Source organism: Pomacea canaliculata, linkage group LG8, assembly GCF_003073045.1.
Source record: "Pomacea canaliculata isolate SZHN2017 linkage group LG8, ASM307304v1, whole genome shotgun sequence".
Lineage (NCBI taxonomy): Eukaryota > Metazoa > Mollusca > Gastropoda > Architaenioglossa > Ampullariidae > Pomacea > Pomacea canaliculata.
In genome coordinates, this window is record NC_037597.1 from 15,002,922 (window position 1) to 15,024,642 (window position 21,721).

Below are 21,721 nucleotides of genomic sequence, written 5' to 3' on the forward strand. Positions count from 1 at the left end.
ACCATAAGTGTAGGAGTTTTTCTGATTACCTAGGGCTGTAGTCCAGCCATTATTGTATTTACAGAGTAATCCTATTGCAATTGCAGACTGTAAACGCTGTTCCCCTTCGTCACCCAAATTCTCGGATTCATTTTGTTGTGGGCTTCCTCTGCCAGATACCCAGGGTGCTCTGTCTTTCGCATTCTCTGTGTACCTATCACGTCCAGCCACCAGCGCTTCTGTTTTTCATTCTTGTTCTGTCTTGCTGTCCGTAGTGAACAGTTTTCGTTCAGCTCTGGTCAGTCAGCTGAGGAGGTTTGATGTTCAGCTGTTTCGTTTTCAGAGCTGGCTGATTAAGTTTCTGGTCTGCAGGTTCCATGCCCGGTATGCGTGCACGTGCATAGATCTGTGTATGTGCGTATCTGTGCGTCTGTTTTGTGTACCCTTACGTACAACTATGTATATGTGCGTGCATTTGCGTGTGTTGGTTTTTTAATGTGCTTGCATAACATGTGGATATGAGGGACATGTTTGTTCGTATGTACGATATTTTTGTACAGGACGTAGATTTATATTATTCGCGTATATTTGTGTTTATTTGCATATGCCTCGTTTTGTAACTTGTCTTGTATGCAAACTTTGTGTACATTTCTGTGTCTCTGCATGCAAATACGTTTTACACACGCTCACGCGCGTGTAAAAAAAAAAAAAAAAAAGAAAGGTAAACACATTAAGAAAATGAAAGACAAAACAGATTGCTTTTAAGTAGGAGAGGTCATTGTTTCCGGAAGGTGTGAATGCGCTGCCTTCCCCCAGGGAGGTCAAGGTTCTAAATACAGCGAAGAAGGTGTGCACATAAGTTAGTTTGCCTCTCACCTAACCTAATTTAACTACAAGGACTATTTTGAAGCCGTACTCCAGAGTTGCTTTACGATAGGGACTTGCAATACTTTGTTAAAGCTCTGGGCTCGCAGTTCACACAGAGCGGCACCTGCGACTATACGGCAGACTATCCTTGATCTTAAACAAATATTTTCAGTAGCAGCCGGGTTTTGTAAGTTATCACGTGACATTGCTGACCTAGTTTCTAAATGGGGGAGTTTTCTATAAATTTGTTTTGCAGTCATCGTTTTCCATTGGCGATAACACTTTATTATCTGACAAAAAGTGTCGTTATATTGTGGAGTCTGTAGTAGACAAGTTGAATGTGGATTACAGTTAGTTCCCTATTTACGAACGTTCGAGTTACGAACTTCGGTACATACGAACAAAGTTGTCATCAAGCTCAAAAGTGAGGATAAACTTTATTTCATGTACTTGAAGGTTGTTCAAGCATTTTATAATCAACCAAAAATTATTGTTCATATCATTACATCCGAAAGAAGAGCTGGTTGTACATGCACCATACTGTAATTACATGTAATCACAACACAACAAACGTACATACGAACAACCTCCTGGAACGGAAGCTGTTGGTGTTGGGGCCAGACCTGTACTCTGTAGTAGGTAGACGAAGACAGCAATAAACTTGGCGAAGAAAATTGTTCCACCCAAAGAGACAGGGAGCACGGTCTGTCCCGATCTTGAGGTGCAGGCTGCACGTGCTTTCTTAATTCCGAGGCTACAGAAGTGAGCTCTAGAAGGGCGACAAAGTCAGGGGCGAGGGCAGGCTATAAAGAGAGATAACCTGTAAATAAGGGGACATAAGTGTTCTGCAACACGTCAAGCAGAAAATATATTCTTGAAGTCTGTGGCCAAAAATATCATCTGCCGATGGGGGGAAGAGGGAGTGGAGAAAGGAAAAAAAAAAAAGGCGAAGAAAGGAGAACAGGGATAATTGTGTTCTGTCCTCACTCGCTGGGTGCGGAAATGGCGAGAAGAGAGCAGGGCTGACAGTGACTGCGGGGCGCAGTGGCAGCTGGGATGGCGTGGGCTGGCGCGTGGAGCAGGGCTGTCATCGAGGAGTTCCTCCCTCCCGCACGCCACCTAGCGCCACGCGCTCGCACGTCATCAAACCTTTCACTTTCTTGGTCCGTCGGCATAAATATTTTCTCAGCTCCCCGGCAGTTAAAAACGGAGCGTGGGGGTGGGGCTCGGGTAGAAGCGTCCCTGACGATTATTATGACAGAATTTTTCCAAAGCTTGATTTGACCATGCCTGAGGTGTCTTGAAAATAAATATAGTTTTTGTGTCTCCCCACCCAGCTGGGGAAGAACACCATTGCGCATGCGTGCGTGATGACGCAAGAGCTTCTAGATTTTTCTGGTTTTGCAGGGTGCATGATGGGTAGGTTCTCACCCCCTCCCAACACGAATTAAGATATTTTGAGCTGAAAGTGGTTTTTTAAATTATTTTTTTTCTTTTCAGCTCAGAATCCCATTTTTTCCATCGTTTTTGTTCTCTTCTATTTGAGTTAAATCTTGGTGATAGCGAGGATGACCTGGTGTTGCTGACGCGAGGCTCAAACTAAAATTATCTCCGACGGGCACGCACTCACACCCATGACACACTCACACCCACCACACGCACACACAGAAGTTGAAGAGACCCTCCACTACCATCTGGAGCTATGGCTGCCTCTATGTAATTCATCTTCAGTGGGTAGAAGCTGTGCTGCATCTGTTGGCCATCTGAGTGGACGAGCTGTAGATTGCTGTCTGTAAACAGCTGTCAAACCAGTCTTCGCAAACCGTTCTGCTGTCCTAGTCTGTATATCCTTTTCTTCTCTGGATACTTGGTTGGAAACTCTAACATTTGCCCCTTCAGTCGTTCATTGGTGATCAATGGTAGCAGCGATAACAACTTTGACAGTGTCGTTGATGATAATCGTAATGATGGCTAACTGTACCTTTGCTTTTCATAGGCTTTTATTATTTTATTTCTTTGGAAGTAAATTTAATTTACCGAACCATTTCTCACAATGAATATTCCACATCTTGAAAGTAAACAGTCCCAATAAAAACCAAATTTTGTGCACGGCGTTTTCGAAAGCCTCTACCCCAGTTTTCTCATCACGCATTGCTGTATAGGAAGAACAAAGAGTTCAGAGGCCGCATTCATTGACCCGTTCGTTTGGGTTAAATCAGTGGCGAGTGTCTTGTTTGTCTCCGTGGTTACAAAATGGTGTCGGGATGCTTCTTTAACCCTGGGATCATAGTTTCTAAATTAGTGGCAACAATTCCCCGGGGCGAAGCAACACAAAACAATATCCGCGGGGGTCCAGACTATGCATCGTAAAGATTTAGCCAATACTCTTTTTCCTGGATTTTTACCCACGGGTACCGACCTACCCTGGCCTCATGAAGACGACCCCAGACCTGGTCGTCGTCGGTGCCGTCCGGCCGTTGACGCAGGGCAGGCTGCAGCAGAGCACGGGGTCGTCGTCAGAAAGCGTTTAAAAAGAAGCGTGTTTTGGGCGGCGTGGGAGGCGCTCTGTCTCAAATTAAATCGCTTTGTCGGCTCGGGAGGAGACGCGCGCGTGTCTGACACGTCTGCTGATTGCTTGCCCGCCAGAGGCCCAGCAGCCCGTGTCACTTGTCAGAGCCGCCAAAGCTCTTATTTCACGTCGCCTTCAGAAAGTAAATAAATATGTATGCCCAGTGATGTTCGCGCCAGACTAGAGGGAGGGGAAAAAAAAACAACGTTGGAGGGAAGGAGGGAATTGGTTTTTGAAAGATCAAAGGTGAGATCATTGGTTCACGGTCCGAGCATAGCAAAGTGTTTCTGCGGTGCTCGTGTGCGTAGATATCGACGTTTCGGAGGGTCGAGTCTTTCTCTAAATTTAACCTGTTTTGAGACTGGACATTTGTTACAACTTATTTTTAAAAAATAATTAGCATTTTGCCCGTTTTGAGATGAAACATTTTTCCAATTTTGAGACGAGACATTTTGCCAGATTTTTCGGATTACTGTACACCCACTTTACGTGTGAACATCACATAGGAGGTCTTCAGCGCATGTCAAAGCATGATGAGTTTGCACCGCCTGCTCCATTTGTCTTCACTGACGGCAGCAACGGAAACTAGAGAGAGAGAAGAAAGCACAAGTTCTCATGCATCAGTTTAAACGCCGCAATGACGTGTCTGTCTGGGTCTCGCCTCGGTGGCCGCCTTGCATGAGCGATGGCATCCTGACCGAGCTCCAGCCTCTCCCCTCCCCTACCTTGGCAACAACGGTCCATCTGTTCAAACACAAAACACATTTGCTTCAGTTGAAGTGCGAAGGACCGGAGAGTTCAAATATGAGGAGGCTGACTATACATCCTTTGCTGTTCACGGACGTGCATGCGTGTGTGTGTGTCGGATGGAGAGAGGGAAGGAAGAGCTTCCCAAACCCGTGTCCAAATTAGCTTGTCGCTGACTTCTATGATGGAGATACAGACACTTGCAGACACCTGGCGAGGGAGTTCGCTTCTCCCGGCGTTGACTTTTACCACTTTCTTCAACTGTGATTCTATTGTCAACTTCTGAACCAAGACTTCCTTTGTTCATGCACGGCGTCGGTGCAGTGAAGTAGTGGAACATTTGTACCCCTGGTGTCCCTTCCCTAACTGGATAGTTTGACAGCTCGTGGTCTGCAACTGGGGCACAACGTGTTAAACTCACTGACTTCCCCTTTCCTTCTTCACTCTTGTCTTTCACTGTCACACGGGTAATCTCTAAAATGACGATGGTGTCGGAATTTACTCAAGTACGTCGAAATTATTTTCGTGATTTTTTTTTTTCATCTGGACCCACAGGTTAAATCTTAAAAGAAACGGGGTTAACCTACATCAACCATAGTCCCTAACCGAGCAGTAGTCGACATGGTATTGCTACCAGGTCTGGCCAGGATTAGACAAACGGTGTGGATTTGCATAGGGTTCAAGGGTCAGCCTCCCACCACAAACACTCATTGCCACACCATGCACTGCTTCTTTCAAAAGATTGCCCTCAGCAGATGATTCACGAAATGATCAAACGACTTTGCTCAAACACTCAGAGCACACTCGTAGAAAGTCACTGAAGTAGATGTAAGCCCGTAGGCTGGATAGGAGTTCGCGCAGTGCAAGGTGGGAAGGACTTTTTTCCCTTCAGTAGATGCTAGTGACGTCAGGACCTGGACATTTCCTTGACATGCGCAGACGCATCTTAGTGTAGATGGAGGACTGAGGTGAACGGCAATCAGCTCCTGTTTTTTTATTTGTTGTCGTTGGTAAGTTGTCGGCAACAATGCTGTGGCCGTTCAGGGTTGATTCTACCTACTAAAAGACGTGGCTACTACACCTGTTAATGCTCCTCCCTCCGCTACCCCCCAGAAAAAAAATGATGTAAAGGCTGTCACCTCCAACCTCCGACCATGCAACACCTTTTCCTTTCGGTAGCGCTCCTCCCGCCAACGTTGCGGTAATGTCGAGCGAGCGTTCTCACGGTCGAGAGGGGGTCTGTGAAACAGGTTTGCTAAATATTGCGCCTACTGTTGGTTGTTGCCAAGGCGCTTAATTCTCAACTTCGTGGTGCAGTTCTCAAAGCAGCAACCCACCACCCACATACCCCAGTCCCTCCCTCCATCTCTTTTCTCCGTCTTCGAGCACAGGTAAGATGCTGCTGTGTGAACTCAGTTCACCTGAGATGCTATGACCCTTCCTATTCTCCTCATCCCTCATCTCTTCCACCTCACTTCCTACTCCCCCCAACCGAAACTCACTTCAGCCTCACATCACAAACCAGTAACGAAACCGCAGAATAAGCGAACTTCATTCTCACATCAGACAGATGAATTTTCCTCCGCAGGCAATTAAGAAAAATATACCTCCTGCGCCAAAGAGCGCTCTTCTCTGGTGATGTGTACTTACGAAGGCCATGACTAAACTTCTGCACTAAAACCATAGCTACCCCCATGTTCACTACATGTCTTTTGTTTCCATCTGTAATGCTTGTAACCCAGGGTATAAATATATGATCAAGGGAAATGAGCCCCGACAGTTAACAAACAGTTAAAGCGGCTCTAATATTTCTAATCTTATCTGTACTTGGAAGTTTTATTAAAAGTATGATGGTTGGCATTCCGATCAGTGGGTTATCAGCGGTCCTGACCACATCTGAAGCGTGTGCCGTTCCCAATATGATTATGATATATATATTGTAGTATACATTAGCTCCTCGTCAGGTTCTCCACAAAACTAACAAGCACACACAAAAAAGGAAGGCAGGAAGAAGACTTCAACTCAGAGGCGTTGTTGTGTGGCCGCATGTGAAGTCTTGGGATGTTGAGTTGATACGAACTCAGGTTGCATCCAAGTCTGTGGCTGTAGCTACAGTCATGTCCAGAGTAGATTGTTGTGGTGCGACACTGTTGGGCCCTTCCTGCTACACTCATTGACAGAGTTACTAAGATTCAAACATGGCAGCTGGCAGCATCACACCTGCTTTGTAGTCAAGCTGCCAGTAAGAGAAGTGTGTTGCGTGTCAGATCCTGTCACGCGCTTACTTGCGCGTGAGAAACAACTGCAGGGTACTTGTGGAAGGTTGAAGGATGCACCCGTGTTTGAAGCTGTTCGCAGTCTGTTTTTTTTTCCTCTCTCTTTCTCTTTCAAGTCCTGCTCAAGTGGACACCAACAGCAAGTGTTGAGGCCAGGCCATTCCAGAATGCAACTCCTGTACTACTGTACTGAAACAATCATCCACAGCTGCTGTTCATCAGCTAAACCACGAACTTGTATTACTGGACTGCTGGCAGACGATGTTTTCGAGTTAACTACTAAAACGAGCCATGTTTGTACAAAGCTTCCGGTTTAGTCACCGTCATTGTTTAGGCTCGCCGAGACTAACAGCAGATAACTTCGCAAGAGGGTAAGCGTTGGTCTTGGCAGACAGACAACAATCCACCTATACACATCCATGGCTAAACCGTCACCTCTCCACCAATCAGAACTACTCTCTGTCCTTTTCTGACCCCAGACCTCGCCCCCTTTTGCTATGCTATTGTTTTGGTTGGTCATCTAGTTTTGGATTTTTTTTTTTTTGTACACAATGAGGAGCTGTGTAACGGGTACAAATAAACCTACACCTTTTGTATGTGTGTGTGCGTGTACTCTTCCTTCTCCTCCTTATTTTCTTTCTTAATATATCTGTGCCATATTGTGGGTTATAATGAAACCGGAAGTTGCATAATGCTAATGAGTGTATCAGAAGCACCAAGCATTTTTTGCATTTTTTTTTTTAATAAAAAAAGGAAGTCACCGCCCCAGCTTAATTACCTGTTTTTATTTAATTTTATTCTCTTACGCCAAAACAGCCTCTTTCCCGTTCATCGTGAGCGGTTTTCAACCCTGCTACCCTGTCCTGTTAGCCAGCAAACTTCCTGGCCATAAAGCTGCCTCTCCACAAAAAAGCAGGTCATCACCGTTGCCACTTTTGGCCTCCTCGTGCAGCAGTCACGTGGACGCAGCACTCCACTTCCTGCTGCAAAGACTGGAGCCAGTAAGTTCTGTCATTGCAGGCCCCTATATCGTTTTATCATCACTTTCATCACCCTGACGAGCACGAAGCAAAGAACTGCCTGATCGCATCGGAGGATAATGCGATTTCCGGGGAGGAAAAAAAGCTTTTTTTCTTTCAGAATAGCCCGCATAGGTCAGGCCGGCTTGAGATTTTTTTTCGAGTATGGCCACACTAATCTCATTTACTCGCATTGCTGACTAAGGGTGTGTATACTGCGGAATAAGAAACTGTTACACGGGATAAGTCTATTACTGCCTCATCCAATACTGCCATACGTGCTCATCTAAGCAGTAAGCTTGTTACGAGGACAGACGAGCCTCCACCCGATGCCGACTCTCAGAACAAGCCTGTTAACCCGCCAAATGCTGCCCACCCTCAGACAAGCATATCCGTGGGGTAAACCTGTTACCCCAGCCCTTCCTGACAAGCCTTCAATAAACAGAAAGCTGTTAGCCACCGCTGAGCTCATACTTACCGACGGAGAACTGCAGCTTTCAGAGCTTGTTAGTGTAGGGATAGATAATAAGAGAAAAGGCCGGCTTGATTATGGGACACCCACGAAACTGTGATTGCATGGAATTTTGCTGTGCAGCCCCTTGCAGTTTGAAATGTCGGACGGCTGTGTATAGGGCCACGACGCATGCGCGGTGAAGTGAGGTGTGCATGTGGTGCTCCCACCTTCTACTCCACAGACATCTTGAGTAATGCTGCACGTGAGATGGTGGTGGTGGTGGTGGTTGTGAAGGAAGTAGAATTTTCGGGTGGAGGGAAGTTGTAGCAGGAAGTGATGGGTGTGTGTTAGTGCAGCTGTGGTGACGGGTGGGGTGTGTGATTAAAAAAAAAAAACAGAAAGTTAACCTGTGGACGAATTTTACCATTTCTTACTCCACTGACGTGGAGGTGTTCTCAAAAAAAAAAAAAAAAAAAAAAAAATCCCCGACACACACACTTCTTACCCTCGTTGAGTTAGCTTTTTTTCCCTCCAGTTTCTTATCTTCAAAGAGAGCATATATCTTTCCATTTATCTGTTCGCTATAGCTGGGACTTTTGGGCAAGTGATGTTCCGTAGCCAATTTTTAACCTTGTTACCAAACTTACCCGCTACTCGTGAATGGCGGCGGCGGGACTGTTTGATGTGGGAAGACTGCCGACGGTCGGCGGCCTTGCGCTGCAGATCAAAAGATGCAATTTACCGCTACGATCTTTGTTTTCATTAATTAATTTTAGAAGACTTTTTTTTTTTTGGCCGGTGAGTAGAGGGCACGAGAGTGCCAACCCACCTGCAGTTGTTCACTTTCTTCGTTCATTTGATCTTTGATCAGGCTGCTTTGATTTTTGTCAGTTAAGAGTTCCTTGGCTGGCCGATATAATAGTTTTATGAAATGGTGTCAAGAAATATATACTGTATGTATGATATATATACATATAGACTATTAAGGCTTTGATGTTTCTCATTATCGTCGTCGTTGTCTCGTCGCCGTCGTGGGGATGATTTTTTCTTCCTACAATTGAAATTTTTAGGCGCTTACGAACTTCTTGACAAGAAATCTTGGCCCAGGAACGATCAGACAAACACCAATGCTACTTACTACCACCACCAGCAACACCACCACAGCCGGCAGACAACGAAGACGAAACGAGAGGTGGTGTAGTAGACTCAGCCTGCCCGACATTTGTCTTCCTTCAACTCTTTAAGGTTGTCTCGGGTACACGGGCAGTTGCTGGTATCTCTGCGGGCGGCCTCGTGAGGGGAAACGAGCCTCTTTGAGAGATCTCTGGCATCGTTAGAAAATCTTTCTTTCGCCTCTTGGAATGGAACGCGTTTAGTGTCCGGAACGCTTTTCATCAGCAGCGTCTGCGGCTCAGCTTTCGCCGTGCAGGAACATAAATCTGAGAGCGAAACATAGGCGCTAGGGAACGATGGGTGGGATGGGTGGCTGGGTGCAGTGGTGGTGGTGGGGGGAGGGGAGAAAGAGGTTAGAGAGGGTGTGGTTGTGATAGTTTGAAACACCAACAACAAAAATGGTAGTTTCAGGTTTTTAATGGATTTTGTCGAACGTTTGCGAGGGTCACAGGAAAACGTTGGTTGGTCACTTGGTGGACTTCGCAGACCTCGATGGTTTTAGCATTCCAGGCATGCAAGGCATGCCATTTTTATGAGCAGCTTCCGCCCTGCCCACACCTTAATCACAACCCCCTAAAGATGCTCTCTGTCCTTAGGGCGCCAGCCACTTTGAAATTTTTACCCTGTTGGTCATCAGCGGGTCTGTAGCCATCAGCTGTCCCTTGCACGATCAGGGTACCAGCAGCATGCGAAATAACGCACCGGGTATGGGTGGGTGGTGGTTTAATTACGAGCTTTTCATGGTGAACATGCGGGCGTCATCAAGCTCGTCTGACATGCGTAGGATGCGTCTTGCTGGTCAAACCTCCATCCCACCATCCTCGTCCACCTCAGAGAGGTCAGTGGGCCTGCGCAATAATGTCACGAAGGTCACGTTTACCATTTAGGAGCTGAGGACTGTATTTAAATATAACAACTATTGCGAGTGAGTGGTAATGCCTAGACGATAAATAAACTTCAGACTTTCTGAAAGACTTGCAAGGAAATGTGGACTTTTGGTCAGCACCTACCGCAAGACGATGCGTGCTGTGAAAGCCCTCTGATCTGAGGAGGCCATGTTTCAAACCGCATCTCACATCAGACGGCTATCAGGCCAGAAACCTCTTTGAGCGAAAAGCGAAGAGAGCAGAGGTGAAAGACGATAGTAGCATGGAGAGAGTAGATGGGGCTGGGGTGGGGGATGGCGAAGTTTTGAATAGAATGTATCTGCTTAAGTTTTTTTTTTTTTTTTTCTCCTTAAAGAATTTTTCTCTTTTGGTGGGTAGCAGGGTGCTGTCAGGTGTTGTACACGGGTGTCATTGCCAAGGCGCGGCTATAACGGCCAGTCAAGCAGGATGTTCTTTACATTTTGAAAACGAGCCGGAATGGGGTGGAAGGGAGGCTGTCTCGGTAAAGGAGAGGCGGAAGCACTTTGACGTCACGGCGCATGCGCAGACAGACGTTGGTCACTTTGAAGTCTTCGGCATCAGTTCCGACACCTGGCTTTGAGATACTGGGAGGAGAGACTCCTTGACTGCTAATGGCACAGAAAGGGAGTGGAGGTCAGAGCGGGTACGGGGCAAGACTGAGGACGATTGTAAGCGTGTCGAGGTGTTGGGATTGTAGACTAGATAGTGGAAGATCAAAGAGAAAGAGAGAATTGTGTCTGCATTATGGGTGCGTGCGTTTGCACACACACACACAAAACAACAACAAACACCAACACTAACATAGTTTGACTAATGTTTTGTTGACGCTTGATAGATTAACTGTATCCTGATATGTTACCAGTTAATGTATTTACCCTTTAGTATCTTTCCCTTTGTTCTTTTTTTGTTTCTTAGTTAAAGGTTTCATATTCTGCTGACGGTGCCTTTTGAACGAGTTCGTACCGCACGTGCGAGAAGCGGCGTAGGTGTGCGTGGATGTGGCGAGAGTATGTGCGAGGGTACAGTCCTTTTGACTATGGAAACATGAGAAACTCGGTCTTCACGTTCCTCTCGCGAGATTTCACGTGACCAATTTTAGTAGTTTAATCAGATATTATCTAGAAAGTCGAATACAGTGATACCTCGGTTCTCGAACATAATTCGTTCCGGGAGGACGGTCGAGAACCAAATTGTTCGAGAACCGAAGCAATGAAACCCATAGGAAATAATGGAAACTGTATTAATTCGTTCCAAGCCCCAGAAAATGCCTATTTACTGGCCTAATTTGTATATAATATGTAGAAAAACATGAGTCTCAACAAGAAATAAGAAATAAAAGTGTATTTATTAAAACAAAAAAACAAAAAATAAAATGTACTGTACAGTACAGTACAGTACAGTAAATTGTGTTTCATTTACTGTACCTGTACCAAACTTTATGGCAGGAGGGAATGAATGTGGAGGAGGAGGGAAGGGGGATGGTTATTGTTTTGAGGGGAGTCTTCTTCAATAAAACAGAAGGTACTGCTCTTCGGGTGTTTCTGTTCTCTGTATCTTTTGCTGAGGAGAATCAGAATCTTGCTCTGCAGTTGCTTGTCTGATTTCTTTACGGAGGAATTTGTCAATTGTTTGCTGTTTTTTTCTCCTTTGCAAAATTTTGCGGAAAGTGGACATAACATTGTCATTAAAAATGTTAACTGCTCTATTTGCTACCACTTTATCAGGGTGATGTTGTTCAACAAAATTTGCGATTTCTGCCCATTTTGCACACATTTCATGACTCTCCACAAAAACGTGACTCTCTCTGTGCACTCGCACTGATGACGCAAGCAAGGCGCGCTGGGCCGAAATGAACGCCATTCGGCTCAACTCGGCTCATCTCGGACGTTCGGATGTTCGAGTTCCAAATATTTGTTCGAATTCCAAGACAAAATTTTCTCGAATTTCCTGGTCGAATACCGATTTGGTCGAAAGTCAAGGCGTTCGAGAACCGAGGTATCACTGTATTCTGGAATATCATGAAACGAAAGCAGAAAGAAGACGCATTGAGAGAGGTGGGGTCGAGAAGAGAATTTCGCCATCTGATCCGGACAGGACTGCTGGGGAAGAGAACGTCATCGAGGACAGTTGACATGGCGCCGTTACGAGCGTCGTCACCTGAGAGGAGACAGAACTTGCAAAAGCGCCGTCGATACCTGACCTAGTTGCGAAATGTCAGGAGGCGAGAGGAGAAGACTGGGGCGAGGAGTCGTGATGTCTAAATTGGGACACATTCTCATGGCGGAGAGATCCCTTGCTGGCAGATTGCATTGACACATGCAAAGTCTTAGACGCTTGCTTATGGCTGGCAGAGAGACCATTATTGCATTCTAGTTTAATAGAGGCGTTATTTTTGTTAGATGTCAGGTGGGTTTTTTTTTTTTTTTTAACGGAAGGGGGTTCCAAGCTTTTAGTTTAAATTAAGTTTTGCTTCTTCATCTGCTAAGGAATGGCGAAATCGGAAAGCTTTAAAAAAAATATATATATAGAGCGAAACTTCTTTTTATTATAGAGAAAAGCATAAGGAGAACGAATCACATACCCAGACACTTGCGCGCGCCCACGAACACAAACATGCACATAGAAATTCATGCACGCGCTGATTGATGATGACGAGCGATAATGATTATACGTGTTAAAGTTAGTTAACATTATATAGATATGAATAGTTACATTCCATATATTGTTTGCATGGTTGAAGTGAGAAAGATTAGCAAGAGAAATGAACAACAGACAATAGAAAATTACTTCCCTCGCCCTTCCATCCCTCCCCTCCAATGAAAAATGGACGACAGGGATATACAAGAGAGGTTGGATGGAAACATACACACACTGATACACACTCTCAAACACACGCACGTACTCTCACGTAGTCTTCCCTTCTCATCGTTACCCTGCCGTTCATGTTTTCAGCCGGGTAGGAGGGTGATGAGCGGCGGGTGCGTGCGCATCAACACGGGTGCTGCTGTGCCCCCGGGTGCCGACGCCGTGGTGCAGGTGGAGGACACCAGGCTGGAGAAGGAAGAAGAGTTGACCGGCGAGGAAGCTGGAGATCAGCATCCTTACCACCCCGACACCCGGCCAGGACATCAGGTACACGCAAATCGTCGGGTGCACGAGGAGTACTAAGGACATTGGGGATGTAACTGCGTCAGATGCTTCCGGCCCCTGTCCTAGCTTTACTGCACTTGCAGAATTCCAATTTAATCTTGATTTGAAAGTATTTTGACTTGAGTTGAAACTGTCATTAGTATTACGTTTGCTTCAGTAATAGTGAGGATTGTTTGGTCCGTGGGTGGTTTGCGTGCGTACATGCGTGCATATGTGTTTATTTATTTATTTTTATTTTTTTTTCTTGGTGTAGACCCGTTGGTTCGGATATTGCGGCTGGGGAACACGTCCTCCACAAAGGACAACATTTAGGTCCTGCAGAGTTGGGACTGCTGGCAACAGTTGGCGTGACGTCAGTATTGTGCTACCGGAAACCAGTCGTGGCTGTCATGTCCACCGGCAACGAGGTAAAACATCCAAGGCATTCGCAAGATAATTTACACGTGTTGGACCTAATGATCATTCCTTCTAACCAAAAAAAACAAAAATAAAAAAAATCCCCCTTTCATGTTTCCCGACCATTTCTCAACTGCACTTAACACTTAGAGTATCAGAAGCCATGTCATTCATCATTCATTAAGAATAATATTAACTTTACGGACGGTGTGTGAGAAGAGCTTGGTGCCGACAGTGAACGAATGGCTTGGGGAAGGAAGAAAAATGGCGCAGGCCCTATGTCTGGTCCTCGCTGGATAAGGATGAAACGTGTATGTACCCGCTGCTCCCGTCTCTCTTTTCGTATTCCTCCCTTAACCCTCCCCGTCCCTCCAACTTCAGCCCCCCCCCTCCTACTTTACCAGCACTACTCGCACCGTGAAATGAACCCCCGGTTACACGTGTGTGTGCAGCTGATAGAGCCCGGGGAACCGCTGCGGGCGGGCAAGATCAGGGACAGCAACCGCACAGCCCTGATAGCGCAGTTGAAAGAGGCTGGCGTCGCCGCCGTGGACCTCGGAGTGGCCCCTGATAAGTGAGTCCTGTCCAACTGTGGGGGACCGCTATAAACTTCAGAACCTTGCAGTCGTCGTAGGGGAAAGGGGTCGGGTCAAGGTCCTGCCAGATTGATAAGCCTTTCTCCAACTTTTCCCCAACCTCCCTTTTACTTTTGAAGCAGACTCTTGAATGATTATTTCCATCACTTCTTGTGGAGAAGTGTGGTGGGGAGAAGCAAAAGCGACGGTTGAGCCAGGAAACCGTCGAAGCTAGTTATGAAAGTTAATAAAGAGGTGAAAAGAAAACCAGGCTTCACACCAAAAAAAGCGCGTGCACACAGACACACACTATCTCTTGTTGGGTGGCTTTCTTAATTTGATGTAGTTTGTAAGGAGTTTGGAGTTTTGTCTCGCAGATTTAATAGAAACTGAGCGATACATTTTCAGCCCAGATGCCTTGCTGCAGGTGTTGAGGCGAGCCTTGAATAAGGCCGACATGGTTGTCACATCCGGCGGTGTGTCTATGGGCGATAAGGTAAAAAAACAAATTAAGTCTGGGGTCTGCTGATATACTATTCGCATTTATATATATTGCCAGCTGCACAGCAAACTGTGGAAGCTACCTACATGTGTGTTAATAATCCATCTGTTTCTTGGTGGCAAAGAAACAAAACTTAAGTCTTTTACATTTTAGAAAACATGCGAAATAAGTAAAATAAACTAAAACTAAATAGTGAACACATGATGATAATGATGCATTATTTTTATTACTCTGTTCATAACAGGATTACTTGAAACAAGTTCTGGAAACTGATCTGAAAGCGAAAATTCATTTTGCTCGGGTGTTCATGAAACCTGGGTAAGTTAACGTTTACACAGGTAATTAAATAAGTGTTAAAGTGATTTACACCTATGAAGATGTAGCTGGGGAAAGGACCAGTTACACTGCTGCTGCCATAAAGTCTGTATACAGTGCACTTACAGCGATTTTTCTGCAGTATGATCACATTTCAGTCTCTTGTTGCTTGTTGCGAATCTCTCCGACGGGATACCCGTGAAAGCGAAAACACGAAAGACCAGAACAATATCAAGTTTAAAGACAGCTGCGCAAAGCCATCAACGGTCGCTCGTCGTGGTGTTTACCAACAATGTGAAATTCATTAGAGTGGGAAACAATAAAGTCTTGATACGGGCACCTTGCCAGTAGTTCTATCACCAACCATGTGGTTTCCCTTCATTAAAAACACTTCTTGCGGTTGGTTGTTTTTGAGGCACACGTGGCTTTTATTACATTATCTTCACGCACAGCTGCTGCAAATGCCTGTGTAAGGTGGTCGACAACGAGTCTCGTGCTAACTGTGTGTGTGTGTGGTCAGGCCTGTTAGTCTGATGATATGGGACGACGATGACGACGACACAGACGACGGAGAACTATTAATAGAAGTTGTCTCTTTTCACTTTGTGCAGGAAGCGACGGGTGGCATTCGGTCTCATTCTTAGTTCCTTTCATTTTCATGTCTAACAAGACAATGCATTGGTTCTCTCTCTCTCTATCGCATTCAAACGATTAAGTTCGTGTAGTTAAATATAAGTTTTTGAAAAGTCTCATTTTCCTGCCTGTGGCATTTCGGTATTTGCAGAACGAGAAACCTTTGTCTGTCCCCGTATAGTGATCGAACTGCCATGGTGGTCTTAACATTGACGACCAGAGAGCAATTGTTGCGACTTATCTGTATTTTCCAGCGCATGCTCTCACACAAATGTTCCCTTTATTCTCGAATAAAGGGAAAATTAAAACAAATTGAATCATCTTTGCGAGTGGTGCGAATTGACATTCGGGTCAAAACTGTCATTTTCAGATATGTTTTGCATTTAATGTGTTTAGTGTGCTAGACTGAAGATGTTGAAATGAACGAAATTCTGAGTATAACTGATGGAAAAATTCGCTTTTAAAGTTGGCAAAATCATTAAAAAAAAAAGCTTGACAAAATTAAATTTCTTTCAGAATTTGGTTACCCCGTTCCAAAATACGTTATATCTATGTTTTATGAGTTAGCATGATGGGGAGAGGATGTCAGAGAGAAGAGGTAAAATATAAAAATATGGAAATCAAAAGGCCTTTGTCATGTGAAGAATGAAGGCCTGTCCCCGACTCCACTCAACTGGTTGACCAGCCTTAACGGCCAATAAACGTAAATTTTAATGGCGGTGGCCTGAAATTGACCGAAATTACTGCCGGATTTACTCAAAAACAATATGTTACAGCTTAACAGAAACAAAAACATGATGCCACTGCCTCTAAAACGAATATCAAGAAGGACAACAGCGTAGAAGGCATTGTTCCTCAGCCATGCGAGGACCAGATCTTCAACGACAAATCCTTCGCGCACCTCATCACGAAAAAGTTCATTACGAGCTGAAACTACTCTTGTCTTAGAGCGCGGTCACCGGGAGGAGATGGCTCCGTTGGGTGGGATGGGGGAAACTATCATGACGGTGTAATATGTTCACAACTGAGTTGTCCAAGACTTGGTCCACCACACTAGCAATAATAATACCCGCTGTTGAGAACAGAACTGTTTACAGCGGAATGAGAGAGAGACCGGATGTTTTGTGTGCCTCGTAATGGCGTACAGTAAACTGTTAGAATTTAACGACCTCGCAAAATGGCTGTTGATAGCCGCGCGGCATTAGGTCCGGAAGCGAACGCGGAAATAAGGGAATTTGGAAGATGTGTCCACATCTAATCAAAGCCGCGGCTTACCGTATCTTTTTTGCTTAAAAAGAAAAAAAAAAGGAGGAGGAAGGCGGAATAAAAACAGGAAAAGCGGTGTGTCCAAGTGCAAGTTTTACGACCTTATTTAAACGTGTGTTGCGACATCATTTCGGTTCTCGCTAACATCTCGCACACGTTGCAGCTTGTTTCAGCCCTCGCCCCTCACGAGGGGGGTCTCCAGGGGACGTCTCATTACGACATATCTCAGCGTGGTAGTGTTACCTGTGGCCTCCCTCCCCATGCGGGTACAGAGAGAGAGAGAAAGAAAGTTATTTTCCGTCAGTTTTTTTAAGCACCTCATTACCTCGTCCGTTGCTGGCTCCTCGGCGATGGTCAGTGTCAGGGAGCGATACACAAGCCGTCTTAACAGCTGCTGCTAGACATTCATAAAACACTGATTACCGTTCCGCGAGTTTAATGTGGGGATTTTATGGGGAAGTGTGGGAGGGGTAGGGGATTTGGGGAATGGCATCTTGGGGTAAAGCGTTTATGATGTAGGTCAGAACTGTCTATGACCTGTATGTGTGTGCGGGTATTCAAGTCCGACCGCTGCTGACATCGGGACCAACACAAAGACTGGCACCTGGGGGTCGCCCGGGTGGCTTGTCCCCCAGCTTTTGCAGCCGGTGTACTGTGTGGCCGTGGGTGACTGCCCTATCAACCCTCTTGACAGACGGGCCGGGGAAGTTGTATATTCTCACTTCCCCGCCAACTTATCTCCCCTGCCGTAGATAGAATTTCTCATCGGGGTCCAGAAGGGCACGCAACCGAACTTTATAAATCATTGCAGCTCGTTCTCAGTCAAGCTGTTGTAAACACTCAGTCCCAGATGGATGGTGCTAGGTAGGGGTGGTGTTAGGGGAAAGAAAGAGCATTTGCCAATTCCCCAAAGCGTATCTCAATGTTTGTTAGCAATGGCTTTTTTTTTTTTTTTTGAAGAAAATGCTTTTATCGGAGGGAGAGGCCGAGAGACTGGCGTGCGTTCCAAGAAAATTATTGAGTCGTTCAGCGAAGGACAAATGCTTCGTGTTGTTATCTGACTGAGAGAAGCGAAGTGCTCATTATCATGGCAGGAGGTATACGGAGGAGAATCGGGGAGGAGGGTCGGGTTGGAGGAGGTGGTGGTGGTGGTGGGGGAGGACGCCACCAGGAGTGTGGCGCTTGTTATCTCGACTAGTCGGCCTTTCGCTCGTCACCCTTAATCTGCAGAGGAGGGGTTTGAGGCGGGACAAAAATAACTTTGCGGTTTGTTGTCTTGACTTAACAGTAGGAGTTGTCCCGACCCCACGTGAAAAGAGAGAAAGAAGGAACGAGAGAGAGAGGAAAGCAGGAGTTGAAAAACATGACTGACTGATCCGATGGCAGTGTTTGAATATACCTCTGCTCCGTAACTTTTGTTGGAGTTGTCGTGGACTGGCCGAATGTTAGTTGTTGTGTTAATGATGTTTGACATGTGCCTACATGTGGAGCCGTTTGTTGTGACTGTGAAACTAGTTGAGTATCCTGTTATCATCAGATGAACGCTGAGGTCTGTCTGTGGTGATTTTGTTTGTCTGACTAGACCTTCTCAATGCTCGCTATTTGCATGCAACACCTCAATAAGTGATCTCGTTTACGGACAAGGCCTTGATTGTTTTGTTTGTTGTGCTAACGGAGAGGACCTTGATATTCGCAGGCTACTTTATTTTTCCAGAAGTTAAATCTGATACTTGTATTTTGAGGCTTGTTTCTGTTGGCTTTTGTGCAAGGGCCTGGATCAACCCACCAATGTGTCAAATCAATCAGAACTAGCATAAAGAGGGAGGGATAGTGGAAAGTGAGGTGATAAAATTAACAGAGATGTTGATTTTGTTCCAAAGTAAAATTATGTAACTCGCCGTTTTGCTGATGACACTGCCGTGCTGTCTATTTTGAATGATAGTAAACATGTTCATAGTGGCGCTCTTCCCTTTGTTCGCTGGTGTGACGAACACTTTCTTGTCTTGAATGCCTCAGAGACTAAGGAAATGATTTTCGACTTTCTGACGAACAGGCCTGACAGTCATCAGTATTATCCATGATGATGCTATTGAGGTAGTCCACGCTTACAAATATCTAGGTACTATCTTTGATAACAAGCTTAAAAGGGACATCAGCACTGACATGATCCTCCGTAAGAGCCAACAACATCTGGACCTCCTACGGAAATACCTCTGTCATCTCTGCCATCCTTACTCGGTTCTATCAGTCCTTCACCGAAAGTCTCATCACTTTTTCTTTCATCGTTTTGTTCCACGACCTCTCCCTAGGGAACAGGAACAGCTGTCTTGTCTCTCTTGTTAACATCTGTTCCAAGATCACCGGAACTAGGCAGAGGGACTTGGCAGCCTTTTGTCATCAGCAAATCCTCAGAAAGGCATCCCTCATCCTCTGTATTTCTGATCATGTGTTGGCATGTGAGTTTTCACTCTTGCTGTAGGTACCCGATGCCCGTCTGCAGAACCAATCGTCACCGCAAGCTCATTCTTTCCACGTGACATTCACGTGATCAACTCCACTGGTCATCTTTTCTAGGTTTCTCTTGTGCGTGTGTTGTGGCTTCTGTGCCCATCATTGTTCGGCATCAATCTGTAAATACTCACATTTTCTTTCAACTCGAACTCAAAAATTCGATGTATTATGCAGATTCGTTGTTATTTTGCGTACACCTTAAGGGACAAGGGTGTTCCCTGGCTTCTTGCACTCGAGGGTTTAGAGAGAAGACAGAAGCAACTGTCCACGACACACATTCATGTTGCTAACTGTGCACCACAAACCCCGGGAATGGCTTAGCGAACTCGGATATTAAGATGACACTTGGATAAAGCAAGTAAAACAAAACAAACAAACAAAACAGAGGAGCTTTGCACTTGTAATTGTGACACCATTCAGACGGTGCTGACTCAGAAGTCACCCATTCCACGCTCTAATCTCAAATTTCCAATCGTCTTTGCTGTCAAAGCTGCCTGCCTCGGAATGACGATTATTTTTGTAGTTGCAGTGGGGTGGGAGGCTGAGAGTGACGTCTTCAATTATGGAAATGTCGATCATTTCATGTTATGTACCAGGAGGTCTGCGAGACTTACCTCCCCTGTGTCTTTCGTGCTGCATACATATCACCTTCATGTCTTGTTTACAACGCTGCCAGAAACAAGGGGCAAAGGCAGGTAAACACCTGGGTGTCTTTCATATTCATCCACAATCTATAAATATAACTGCATGTGAAAAAAATAACCCCCTACATATATATTTCATGTCAAGGGTCACTGTTGTCTGACCTGGACATACAGGATGAAGGGGGAGGTAAGTGTTGAGTTTGAGATAAGATGTGACTGAGGAGATGAGGGTTTTGGGGTGGTAGGGGGAGGGTGAAAATAGTGGACAAGGTTGGAGGAGTTTATTTCTTCAGACTCTGACTTTTAAAAAAAAATAAAATAAGAGGATTCCAGGAAAAAACTGAGCTTTGCGGAAAACTGAGTTGCTGCTGTACACACGGACACAAACGAGATCGCAAAAGATCCAACTGTGGTTAAAAAAAAATATGTAGATGGACTAGGACAAACTGCGGTAGGGACTCGGGGTAAGGTTAATAAACAAGAAGAACGATGACTGCTGAGATGCACTCATTTATCATGCCAAAACTTCGCTAATGGGTTGTCTCCCCCCTCTCTTCTCCACTTCCCTCACCCCTGTAGCACTGTGGGAAGTCTGCAGCGACAGAGGCAAAGATGGAGCAGATTTGGTACTGATTTAGGGCCCAGAAAGCGACAGGCTAGGACGACTTATATGCAGGTTAATTTTGCCAAACAAGGCATGCCGAAAGTAAGGAGATGTTTGTGATAAGATAAATTGAAGAATATTTGATGAGACAGTCTGGGAAGGGAGTAGGGGGCGGAGCTGCAATACAATGAGATGTCAAGAGACTTTGCCTGGCAGTACAACGGTATCCAGTTTAAACAAGAATGGAAACGGGGATCCTTTTTTTCCTCTAAGGACCATTTTGATATCTATAACATCATTATCACATACAAAATTATCTACTCAAAAATAAGTTTGCTCTATTATTATAAGTTGTAGTTTCCCCCACAATATGTTAACACTTTTGTAACATACAATCCCACCATGCTTGGCACTGCTCTCTGAGTCACCACAATCCACCCTTTTATAACTTATTGCGCAAAAACTATGCACTACCACTATGAAAAGCAGAGCGAAACGGCTTTGAAGTCTGTAAAATATATATTTACAATTTAAAAGTTCCTAGAGGGAGACCCCATCCCCTAAACAATTTATGGTTTTTTATTACCTGTTGACATACTTTGTTCTTGGTCAGTTACATGTCCACGTCATAACCCCACCTGAGAAATAAAGCGTTGCTTGAAACAACTACTGGTTTGTCAGTGCAATAAAAGAATAAATAAATAGCTAAGGGCGGTGACTGTCATTTTTTTTTCCGATCTGCATGACCTTAGCTTTCTTGGCTTTGAGTTCTGTCCCCTCACCTGCTTCTTCTTCCCCTCACCTCTCGCTTCCTTGACTCACCTGGCCCATCCGTCTGTGATCTCAACCGCTCTATCCACAGGTGTGAACCGTTCGTCCCATCCCTTCCAAACGCAGGGCTTGTTGGCACATCTTGTTCTCAGCATCCGTGGCTTTCTCATAAACTTTTTTTGCTCCACCACAGCAATTTTTTTGTACCTGAGTTTTTCCCTGCGGTTTGCTGGCATATGTGAAACATCGTCAGTGCAGTGCTTTCTGTTGTTCTGAAATTATTTTCCCAGCAGTATACATCCGCAGAAAACGAAGCAAAAGTTTAAAAAAAAAAAAAGTCCAATGAGTCAAAATAGCAAGTC

The 21,721-nt window shown here is 45.2% G+C and overlaps 1 protein-coding gene across 1 annotated transcript in view; it reads left to right on the forward strand.

Moving 5' to 3' along the window:
• Positions 1–21,721, forward strand: part of LOC112570750 (gephyrin-like) — a 36,114-nt gene that overhangs the window by 7,719 nt on the left and 6,674 nt on the right. Inside the window, 6 exon segments of the mRNA XM_025249348.1 lie at positions 12,945–13,076; positions 13,078–13,124; positions 13,396–13,549; positions 13,991–14,112; positions 14,522–14,609; positions 14,860–14,934. Of these exon segments, the coding sequence (XP_025105133.1) occupies positions 12,945–13,076; positions 13,078–13,124; positions 13,396–13,549; positions 13,991–14,112; positions 14,522–14,609; positions 14,860–14,934 (618 nt within the window).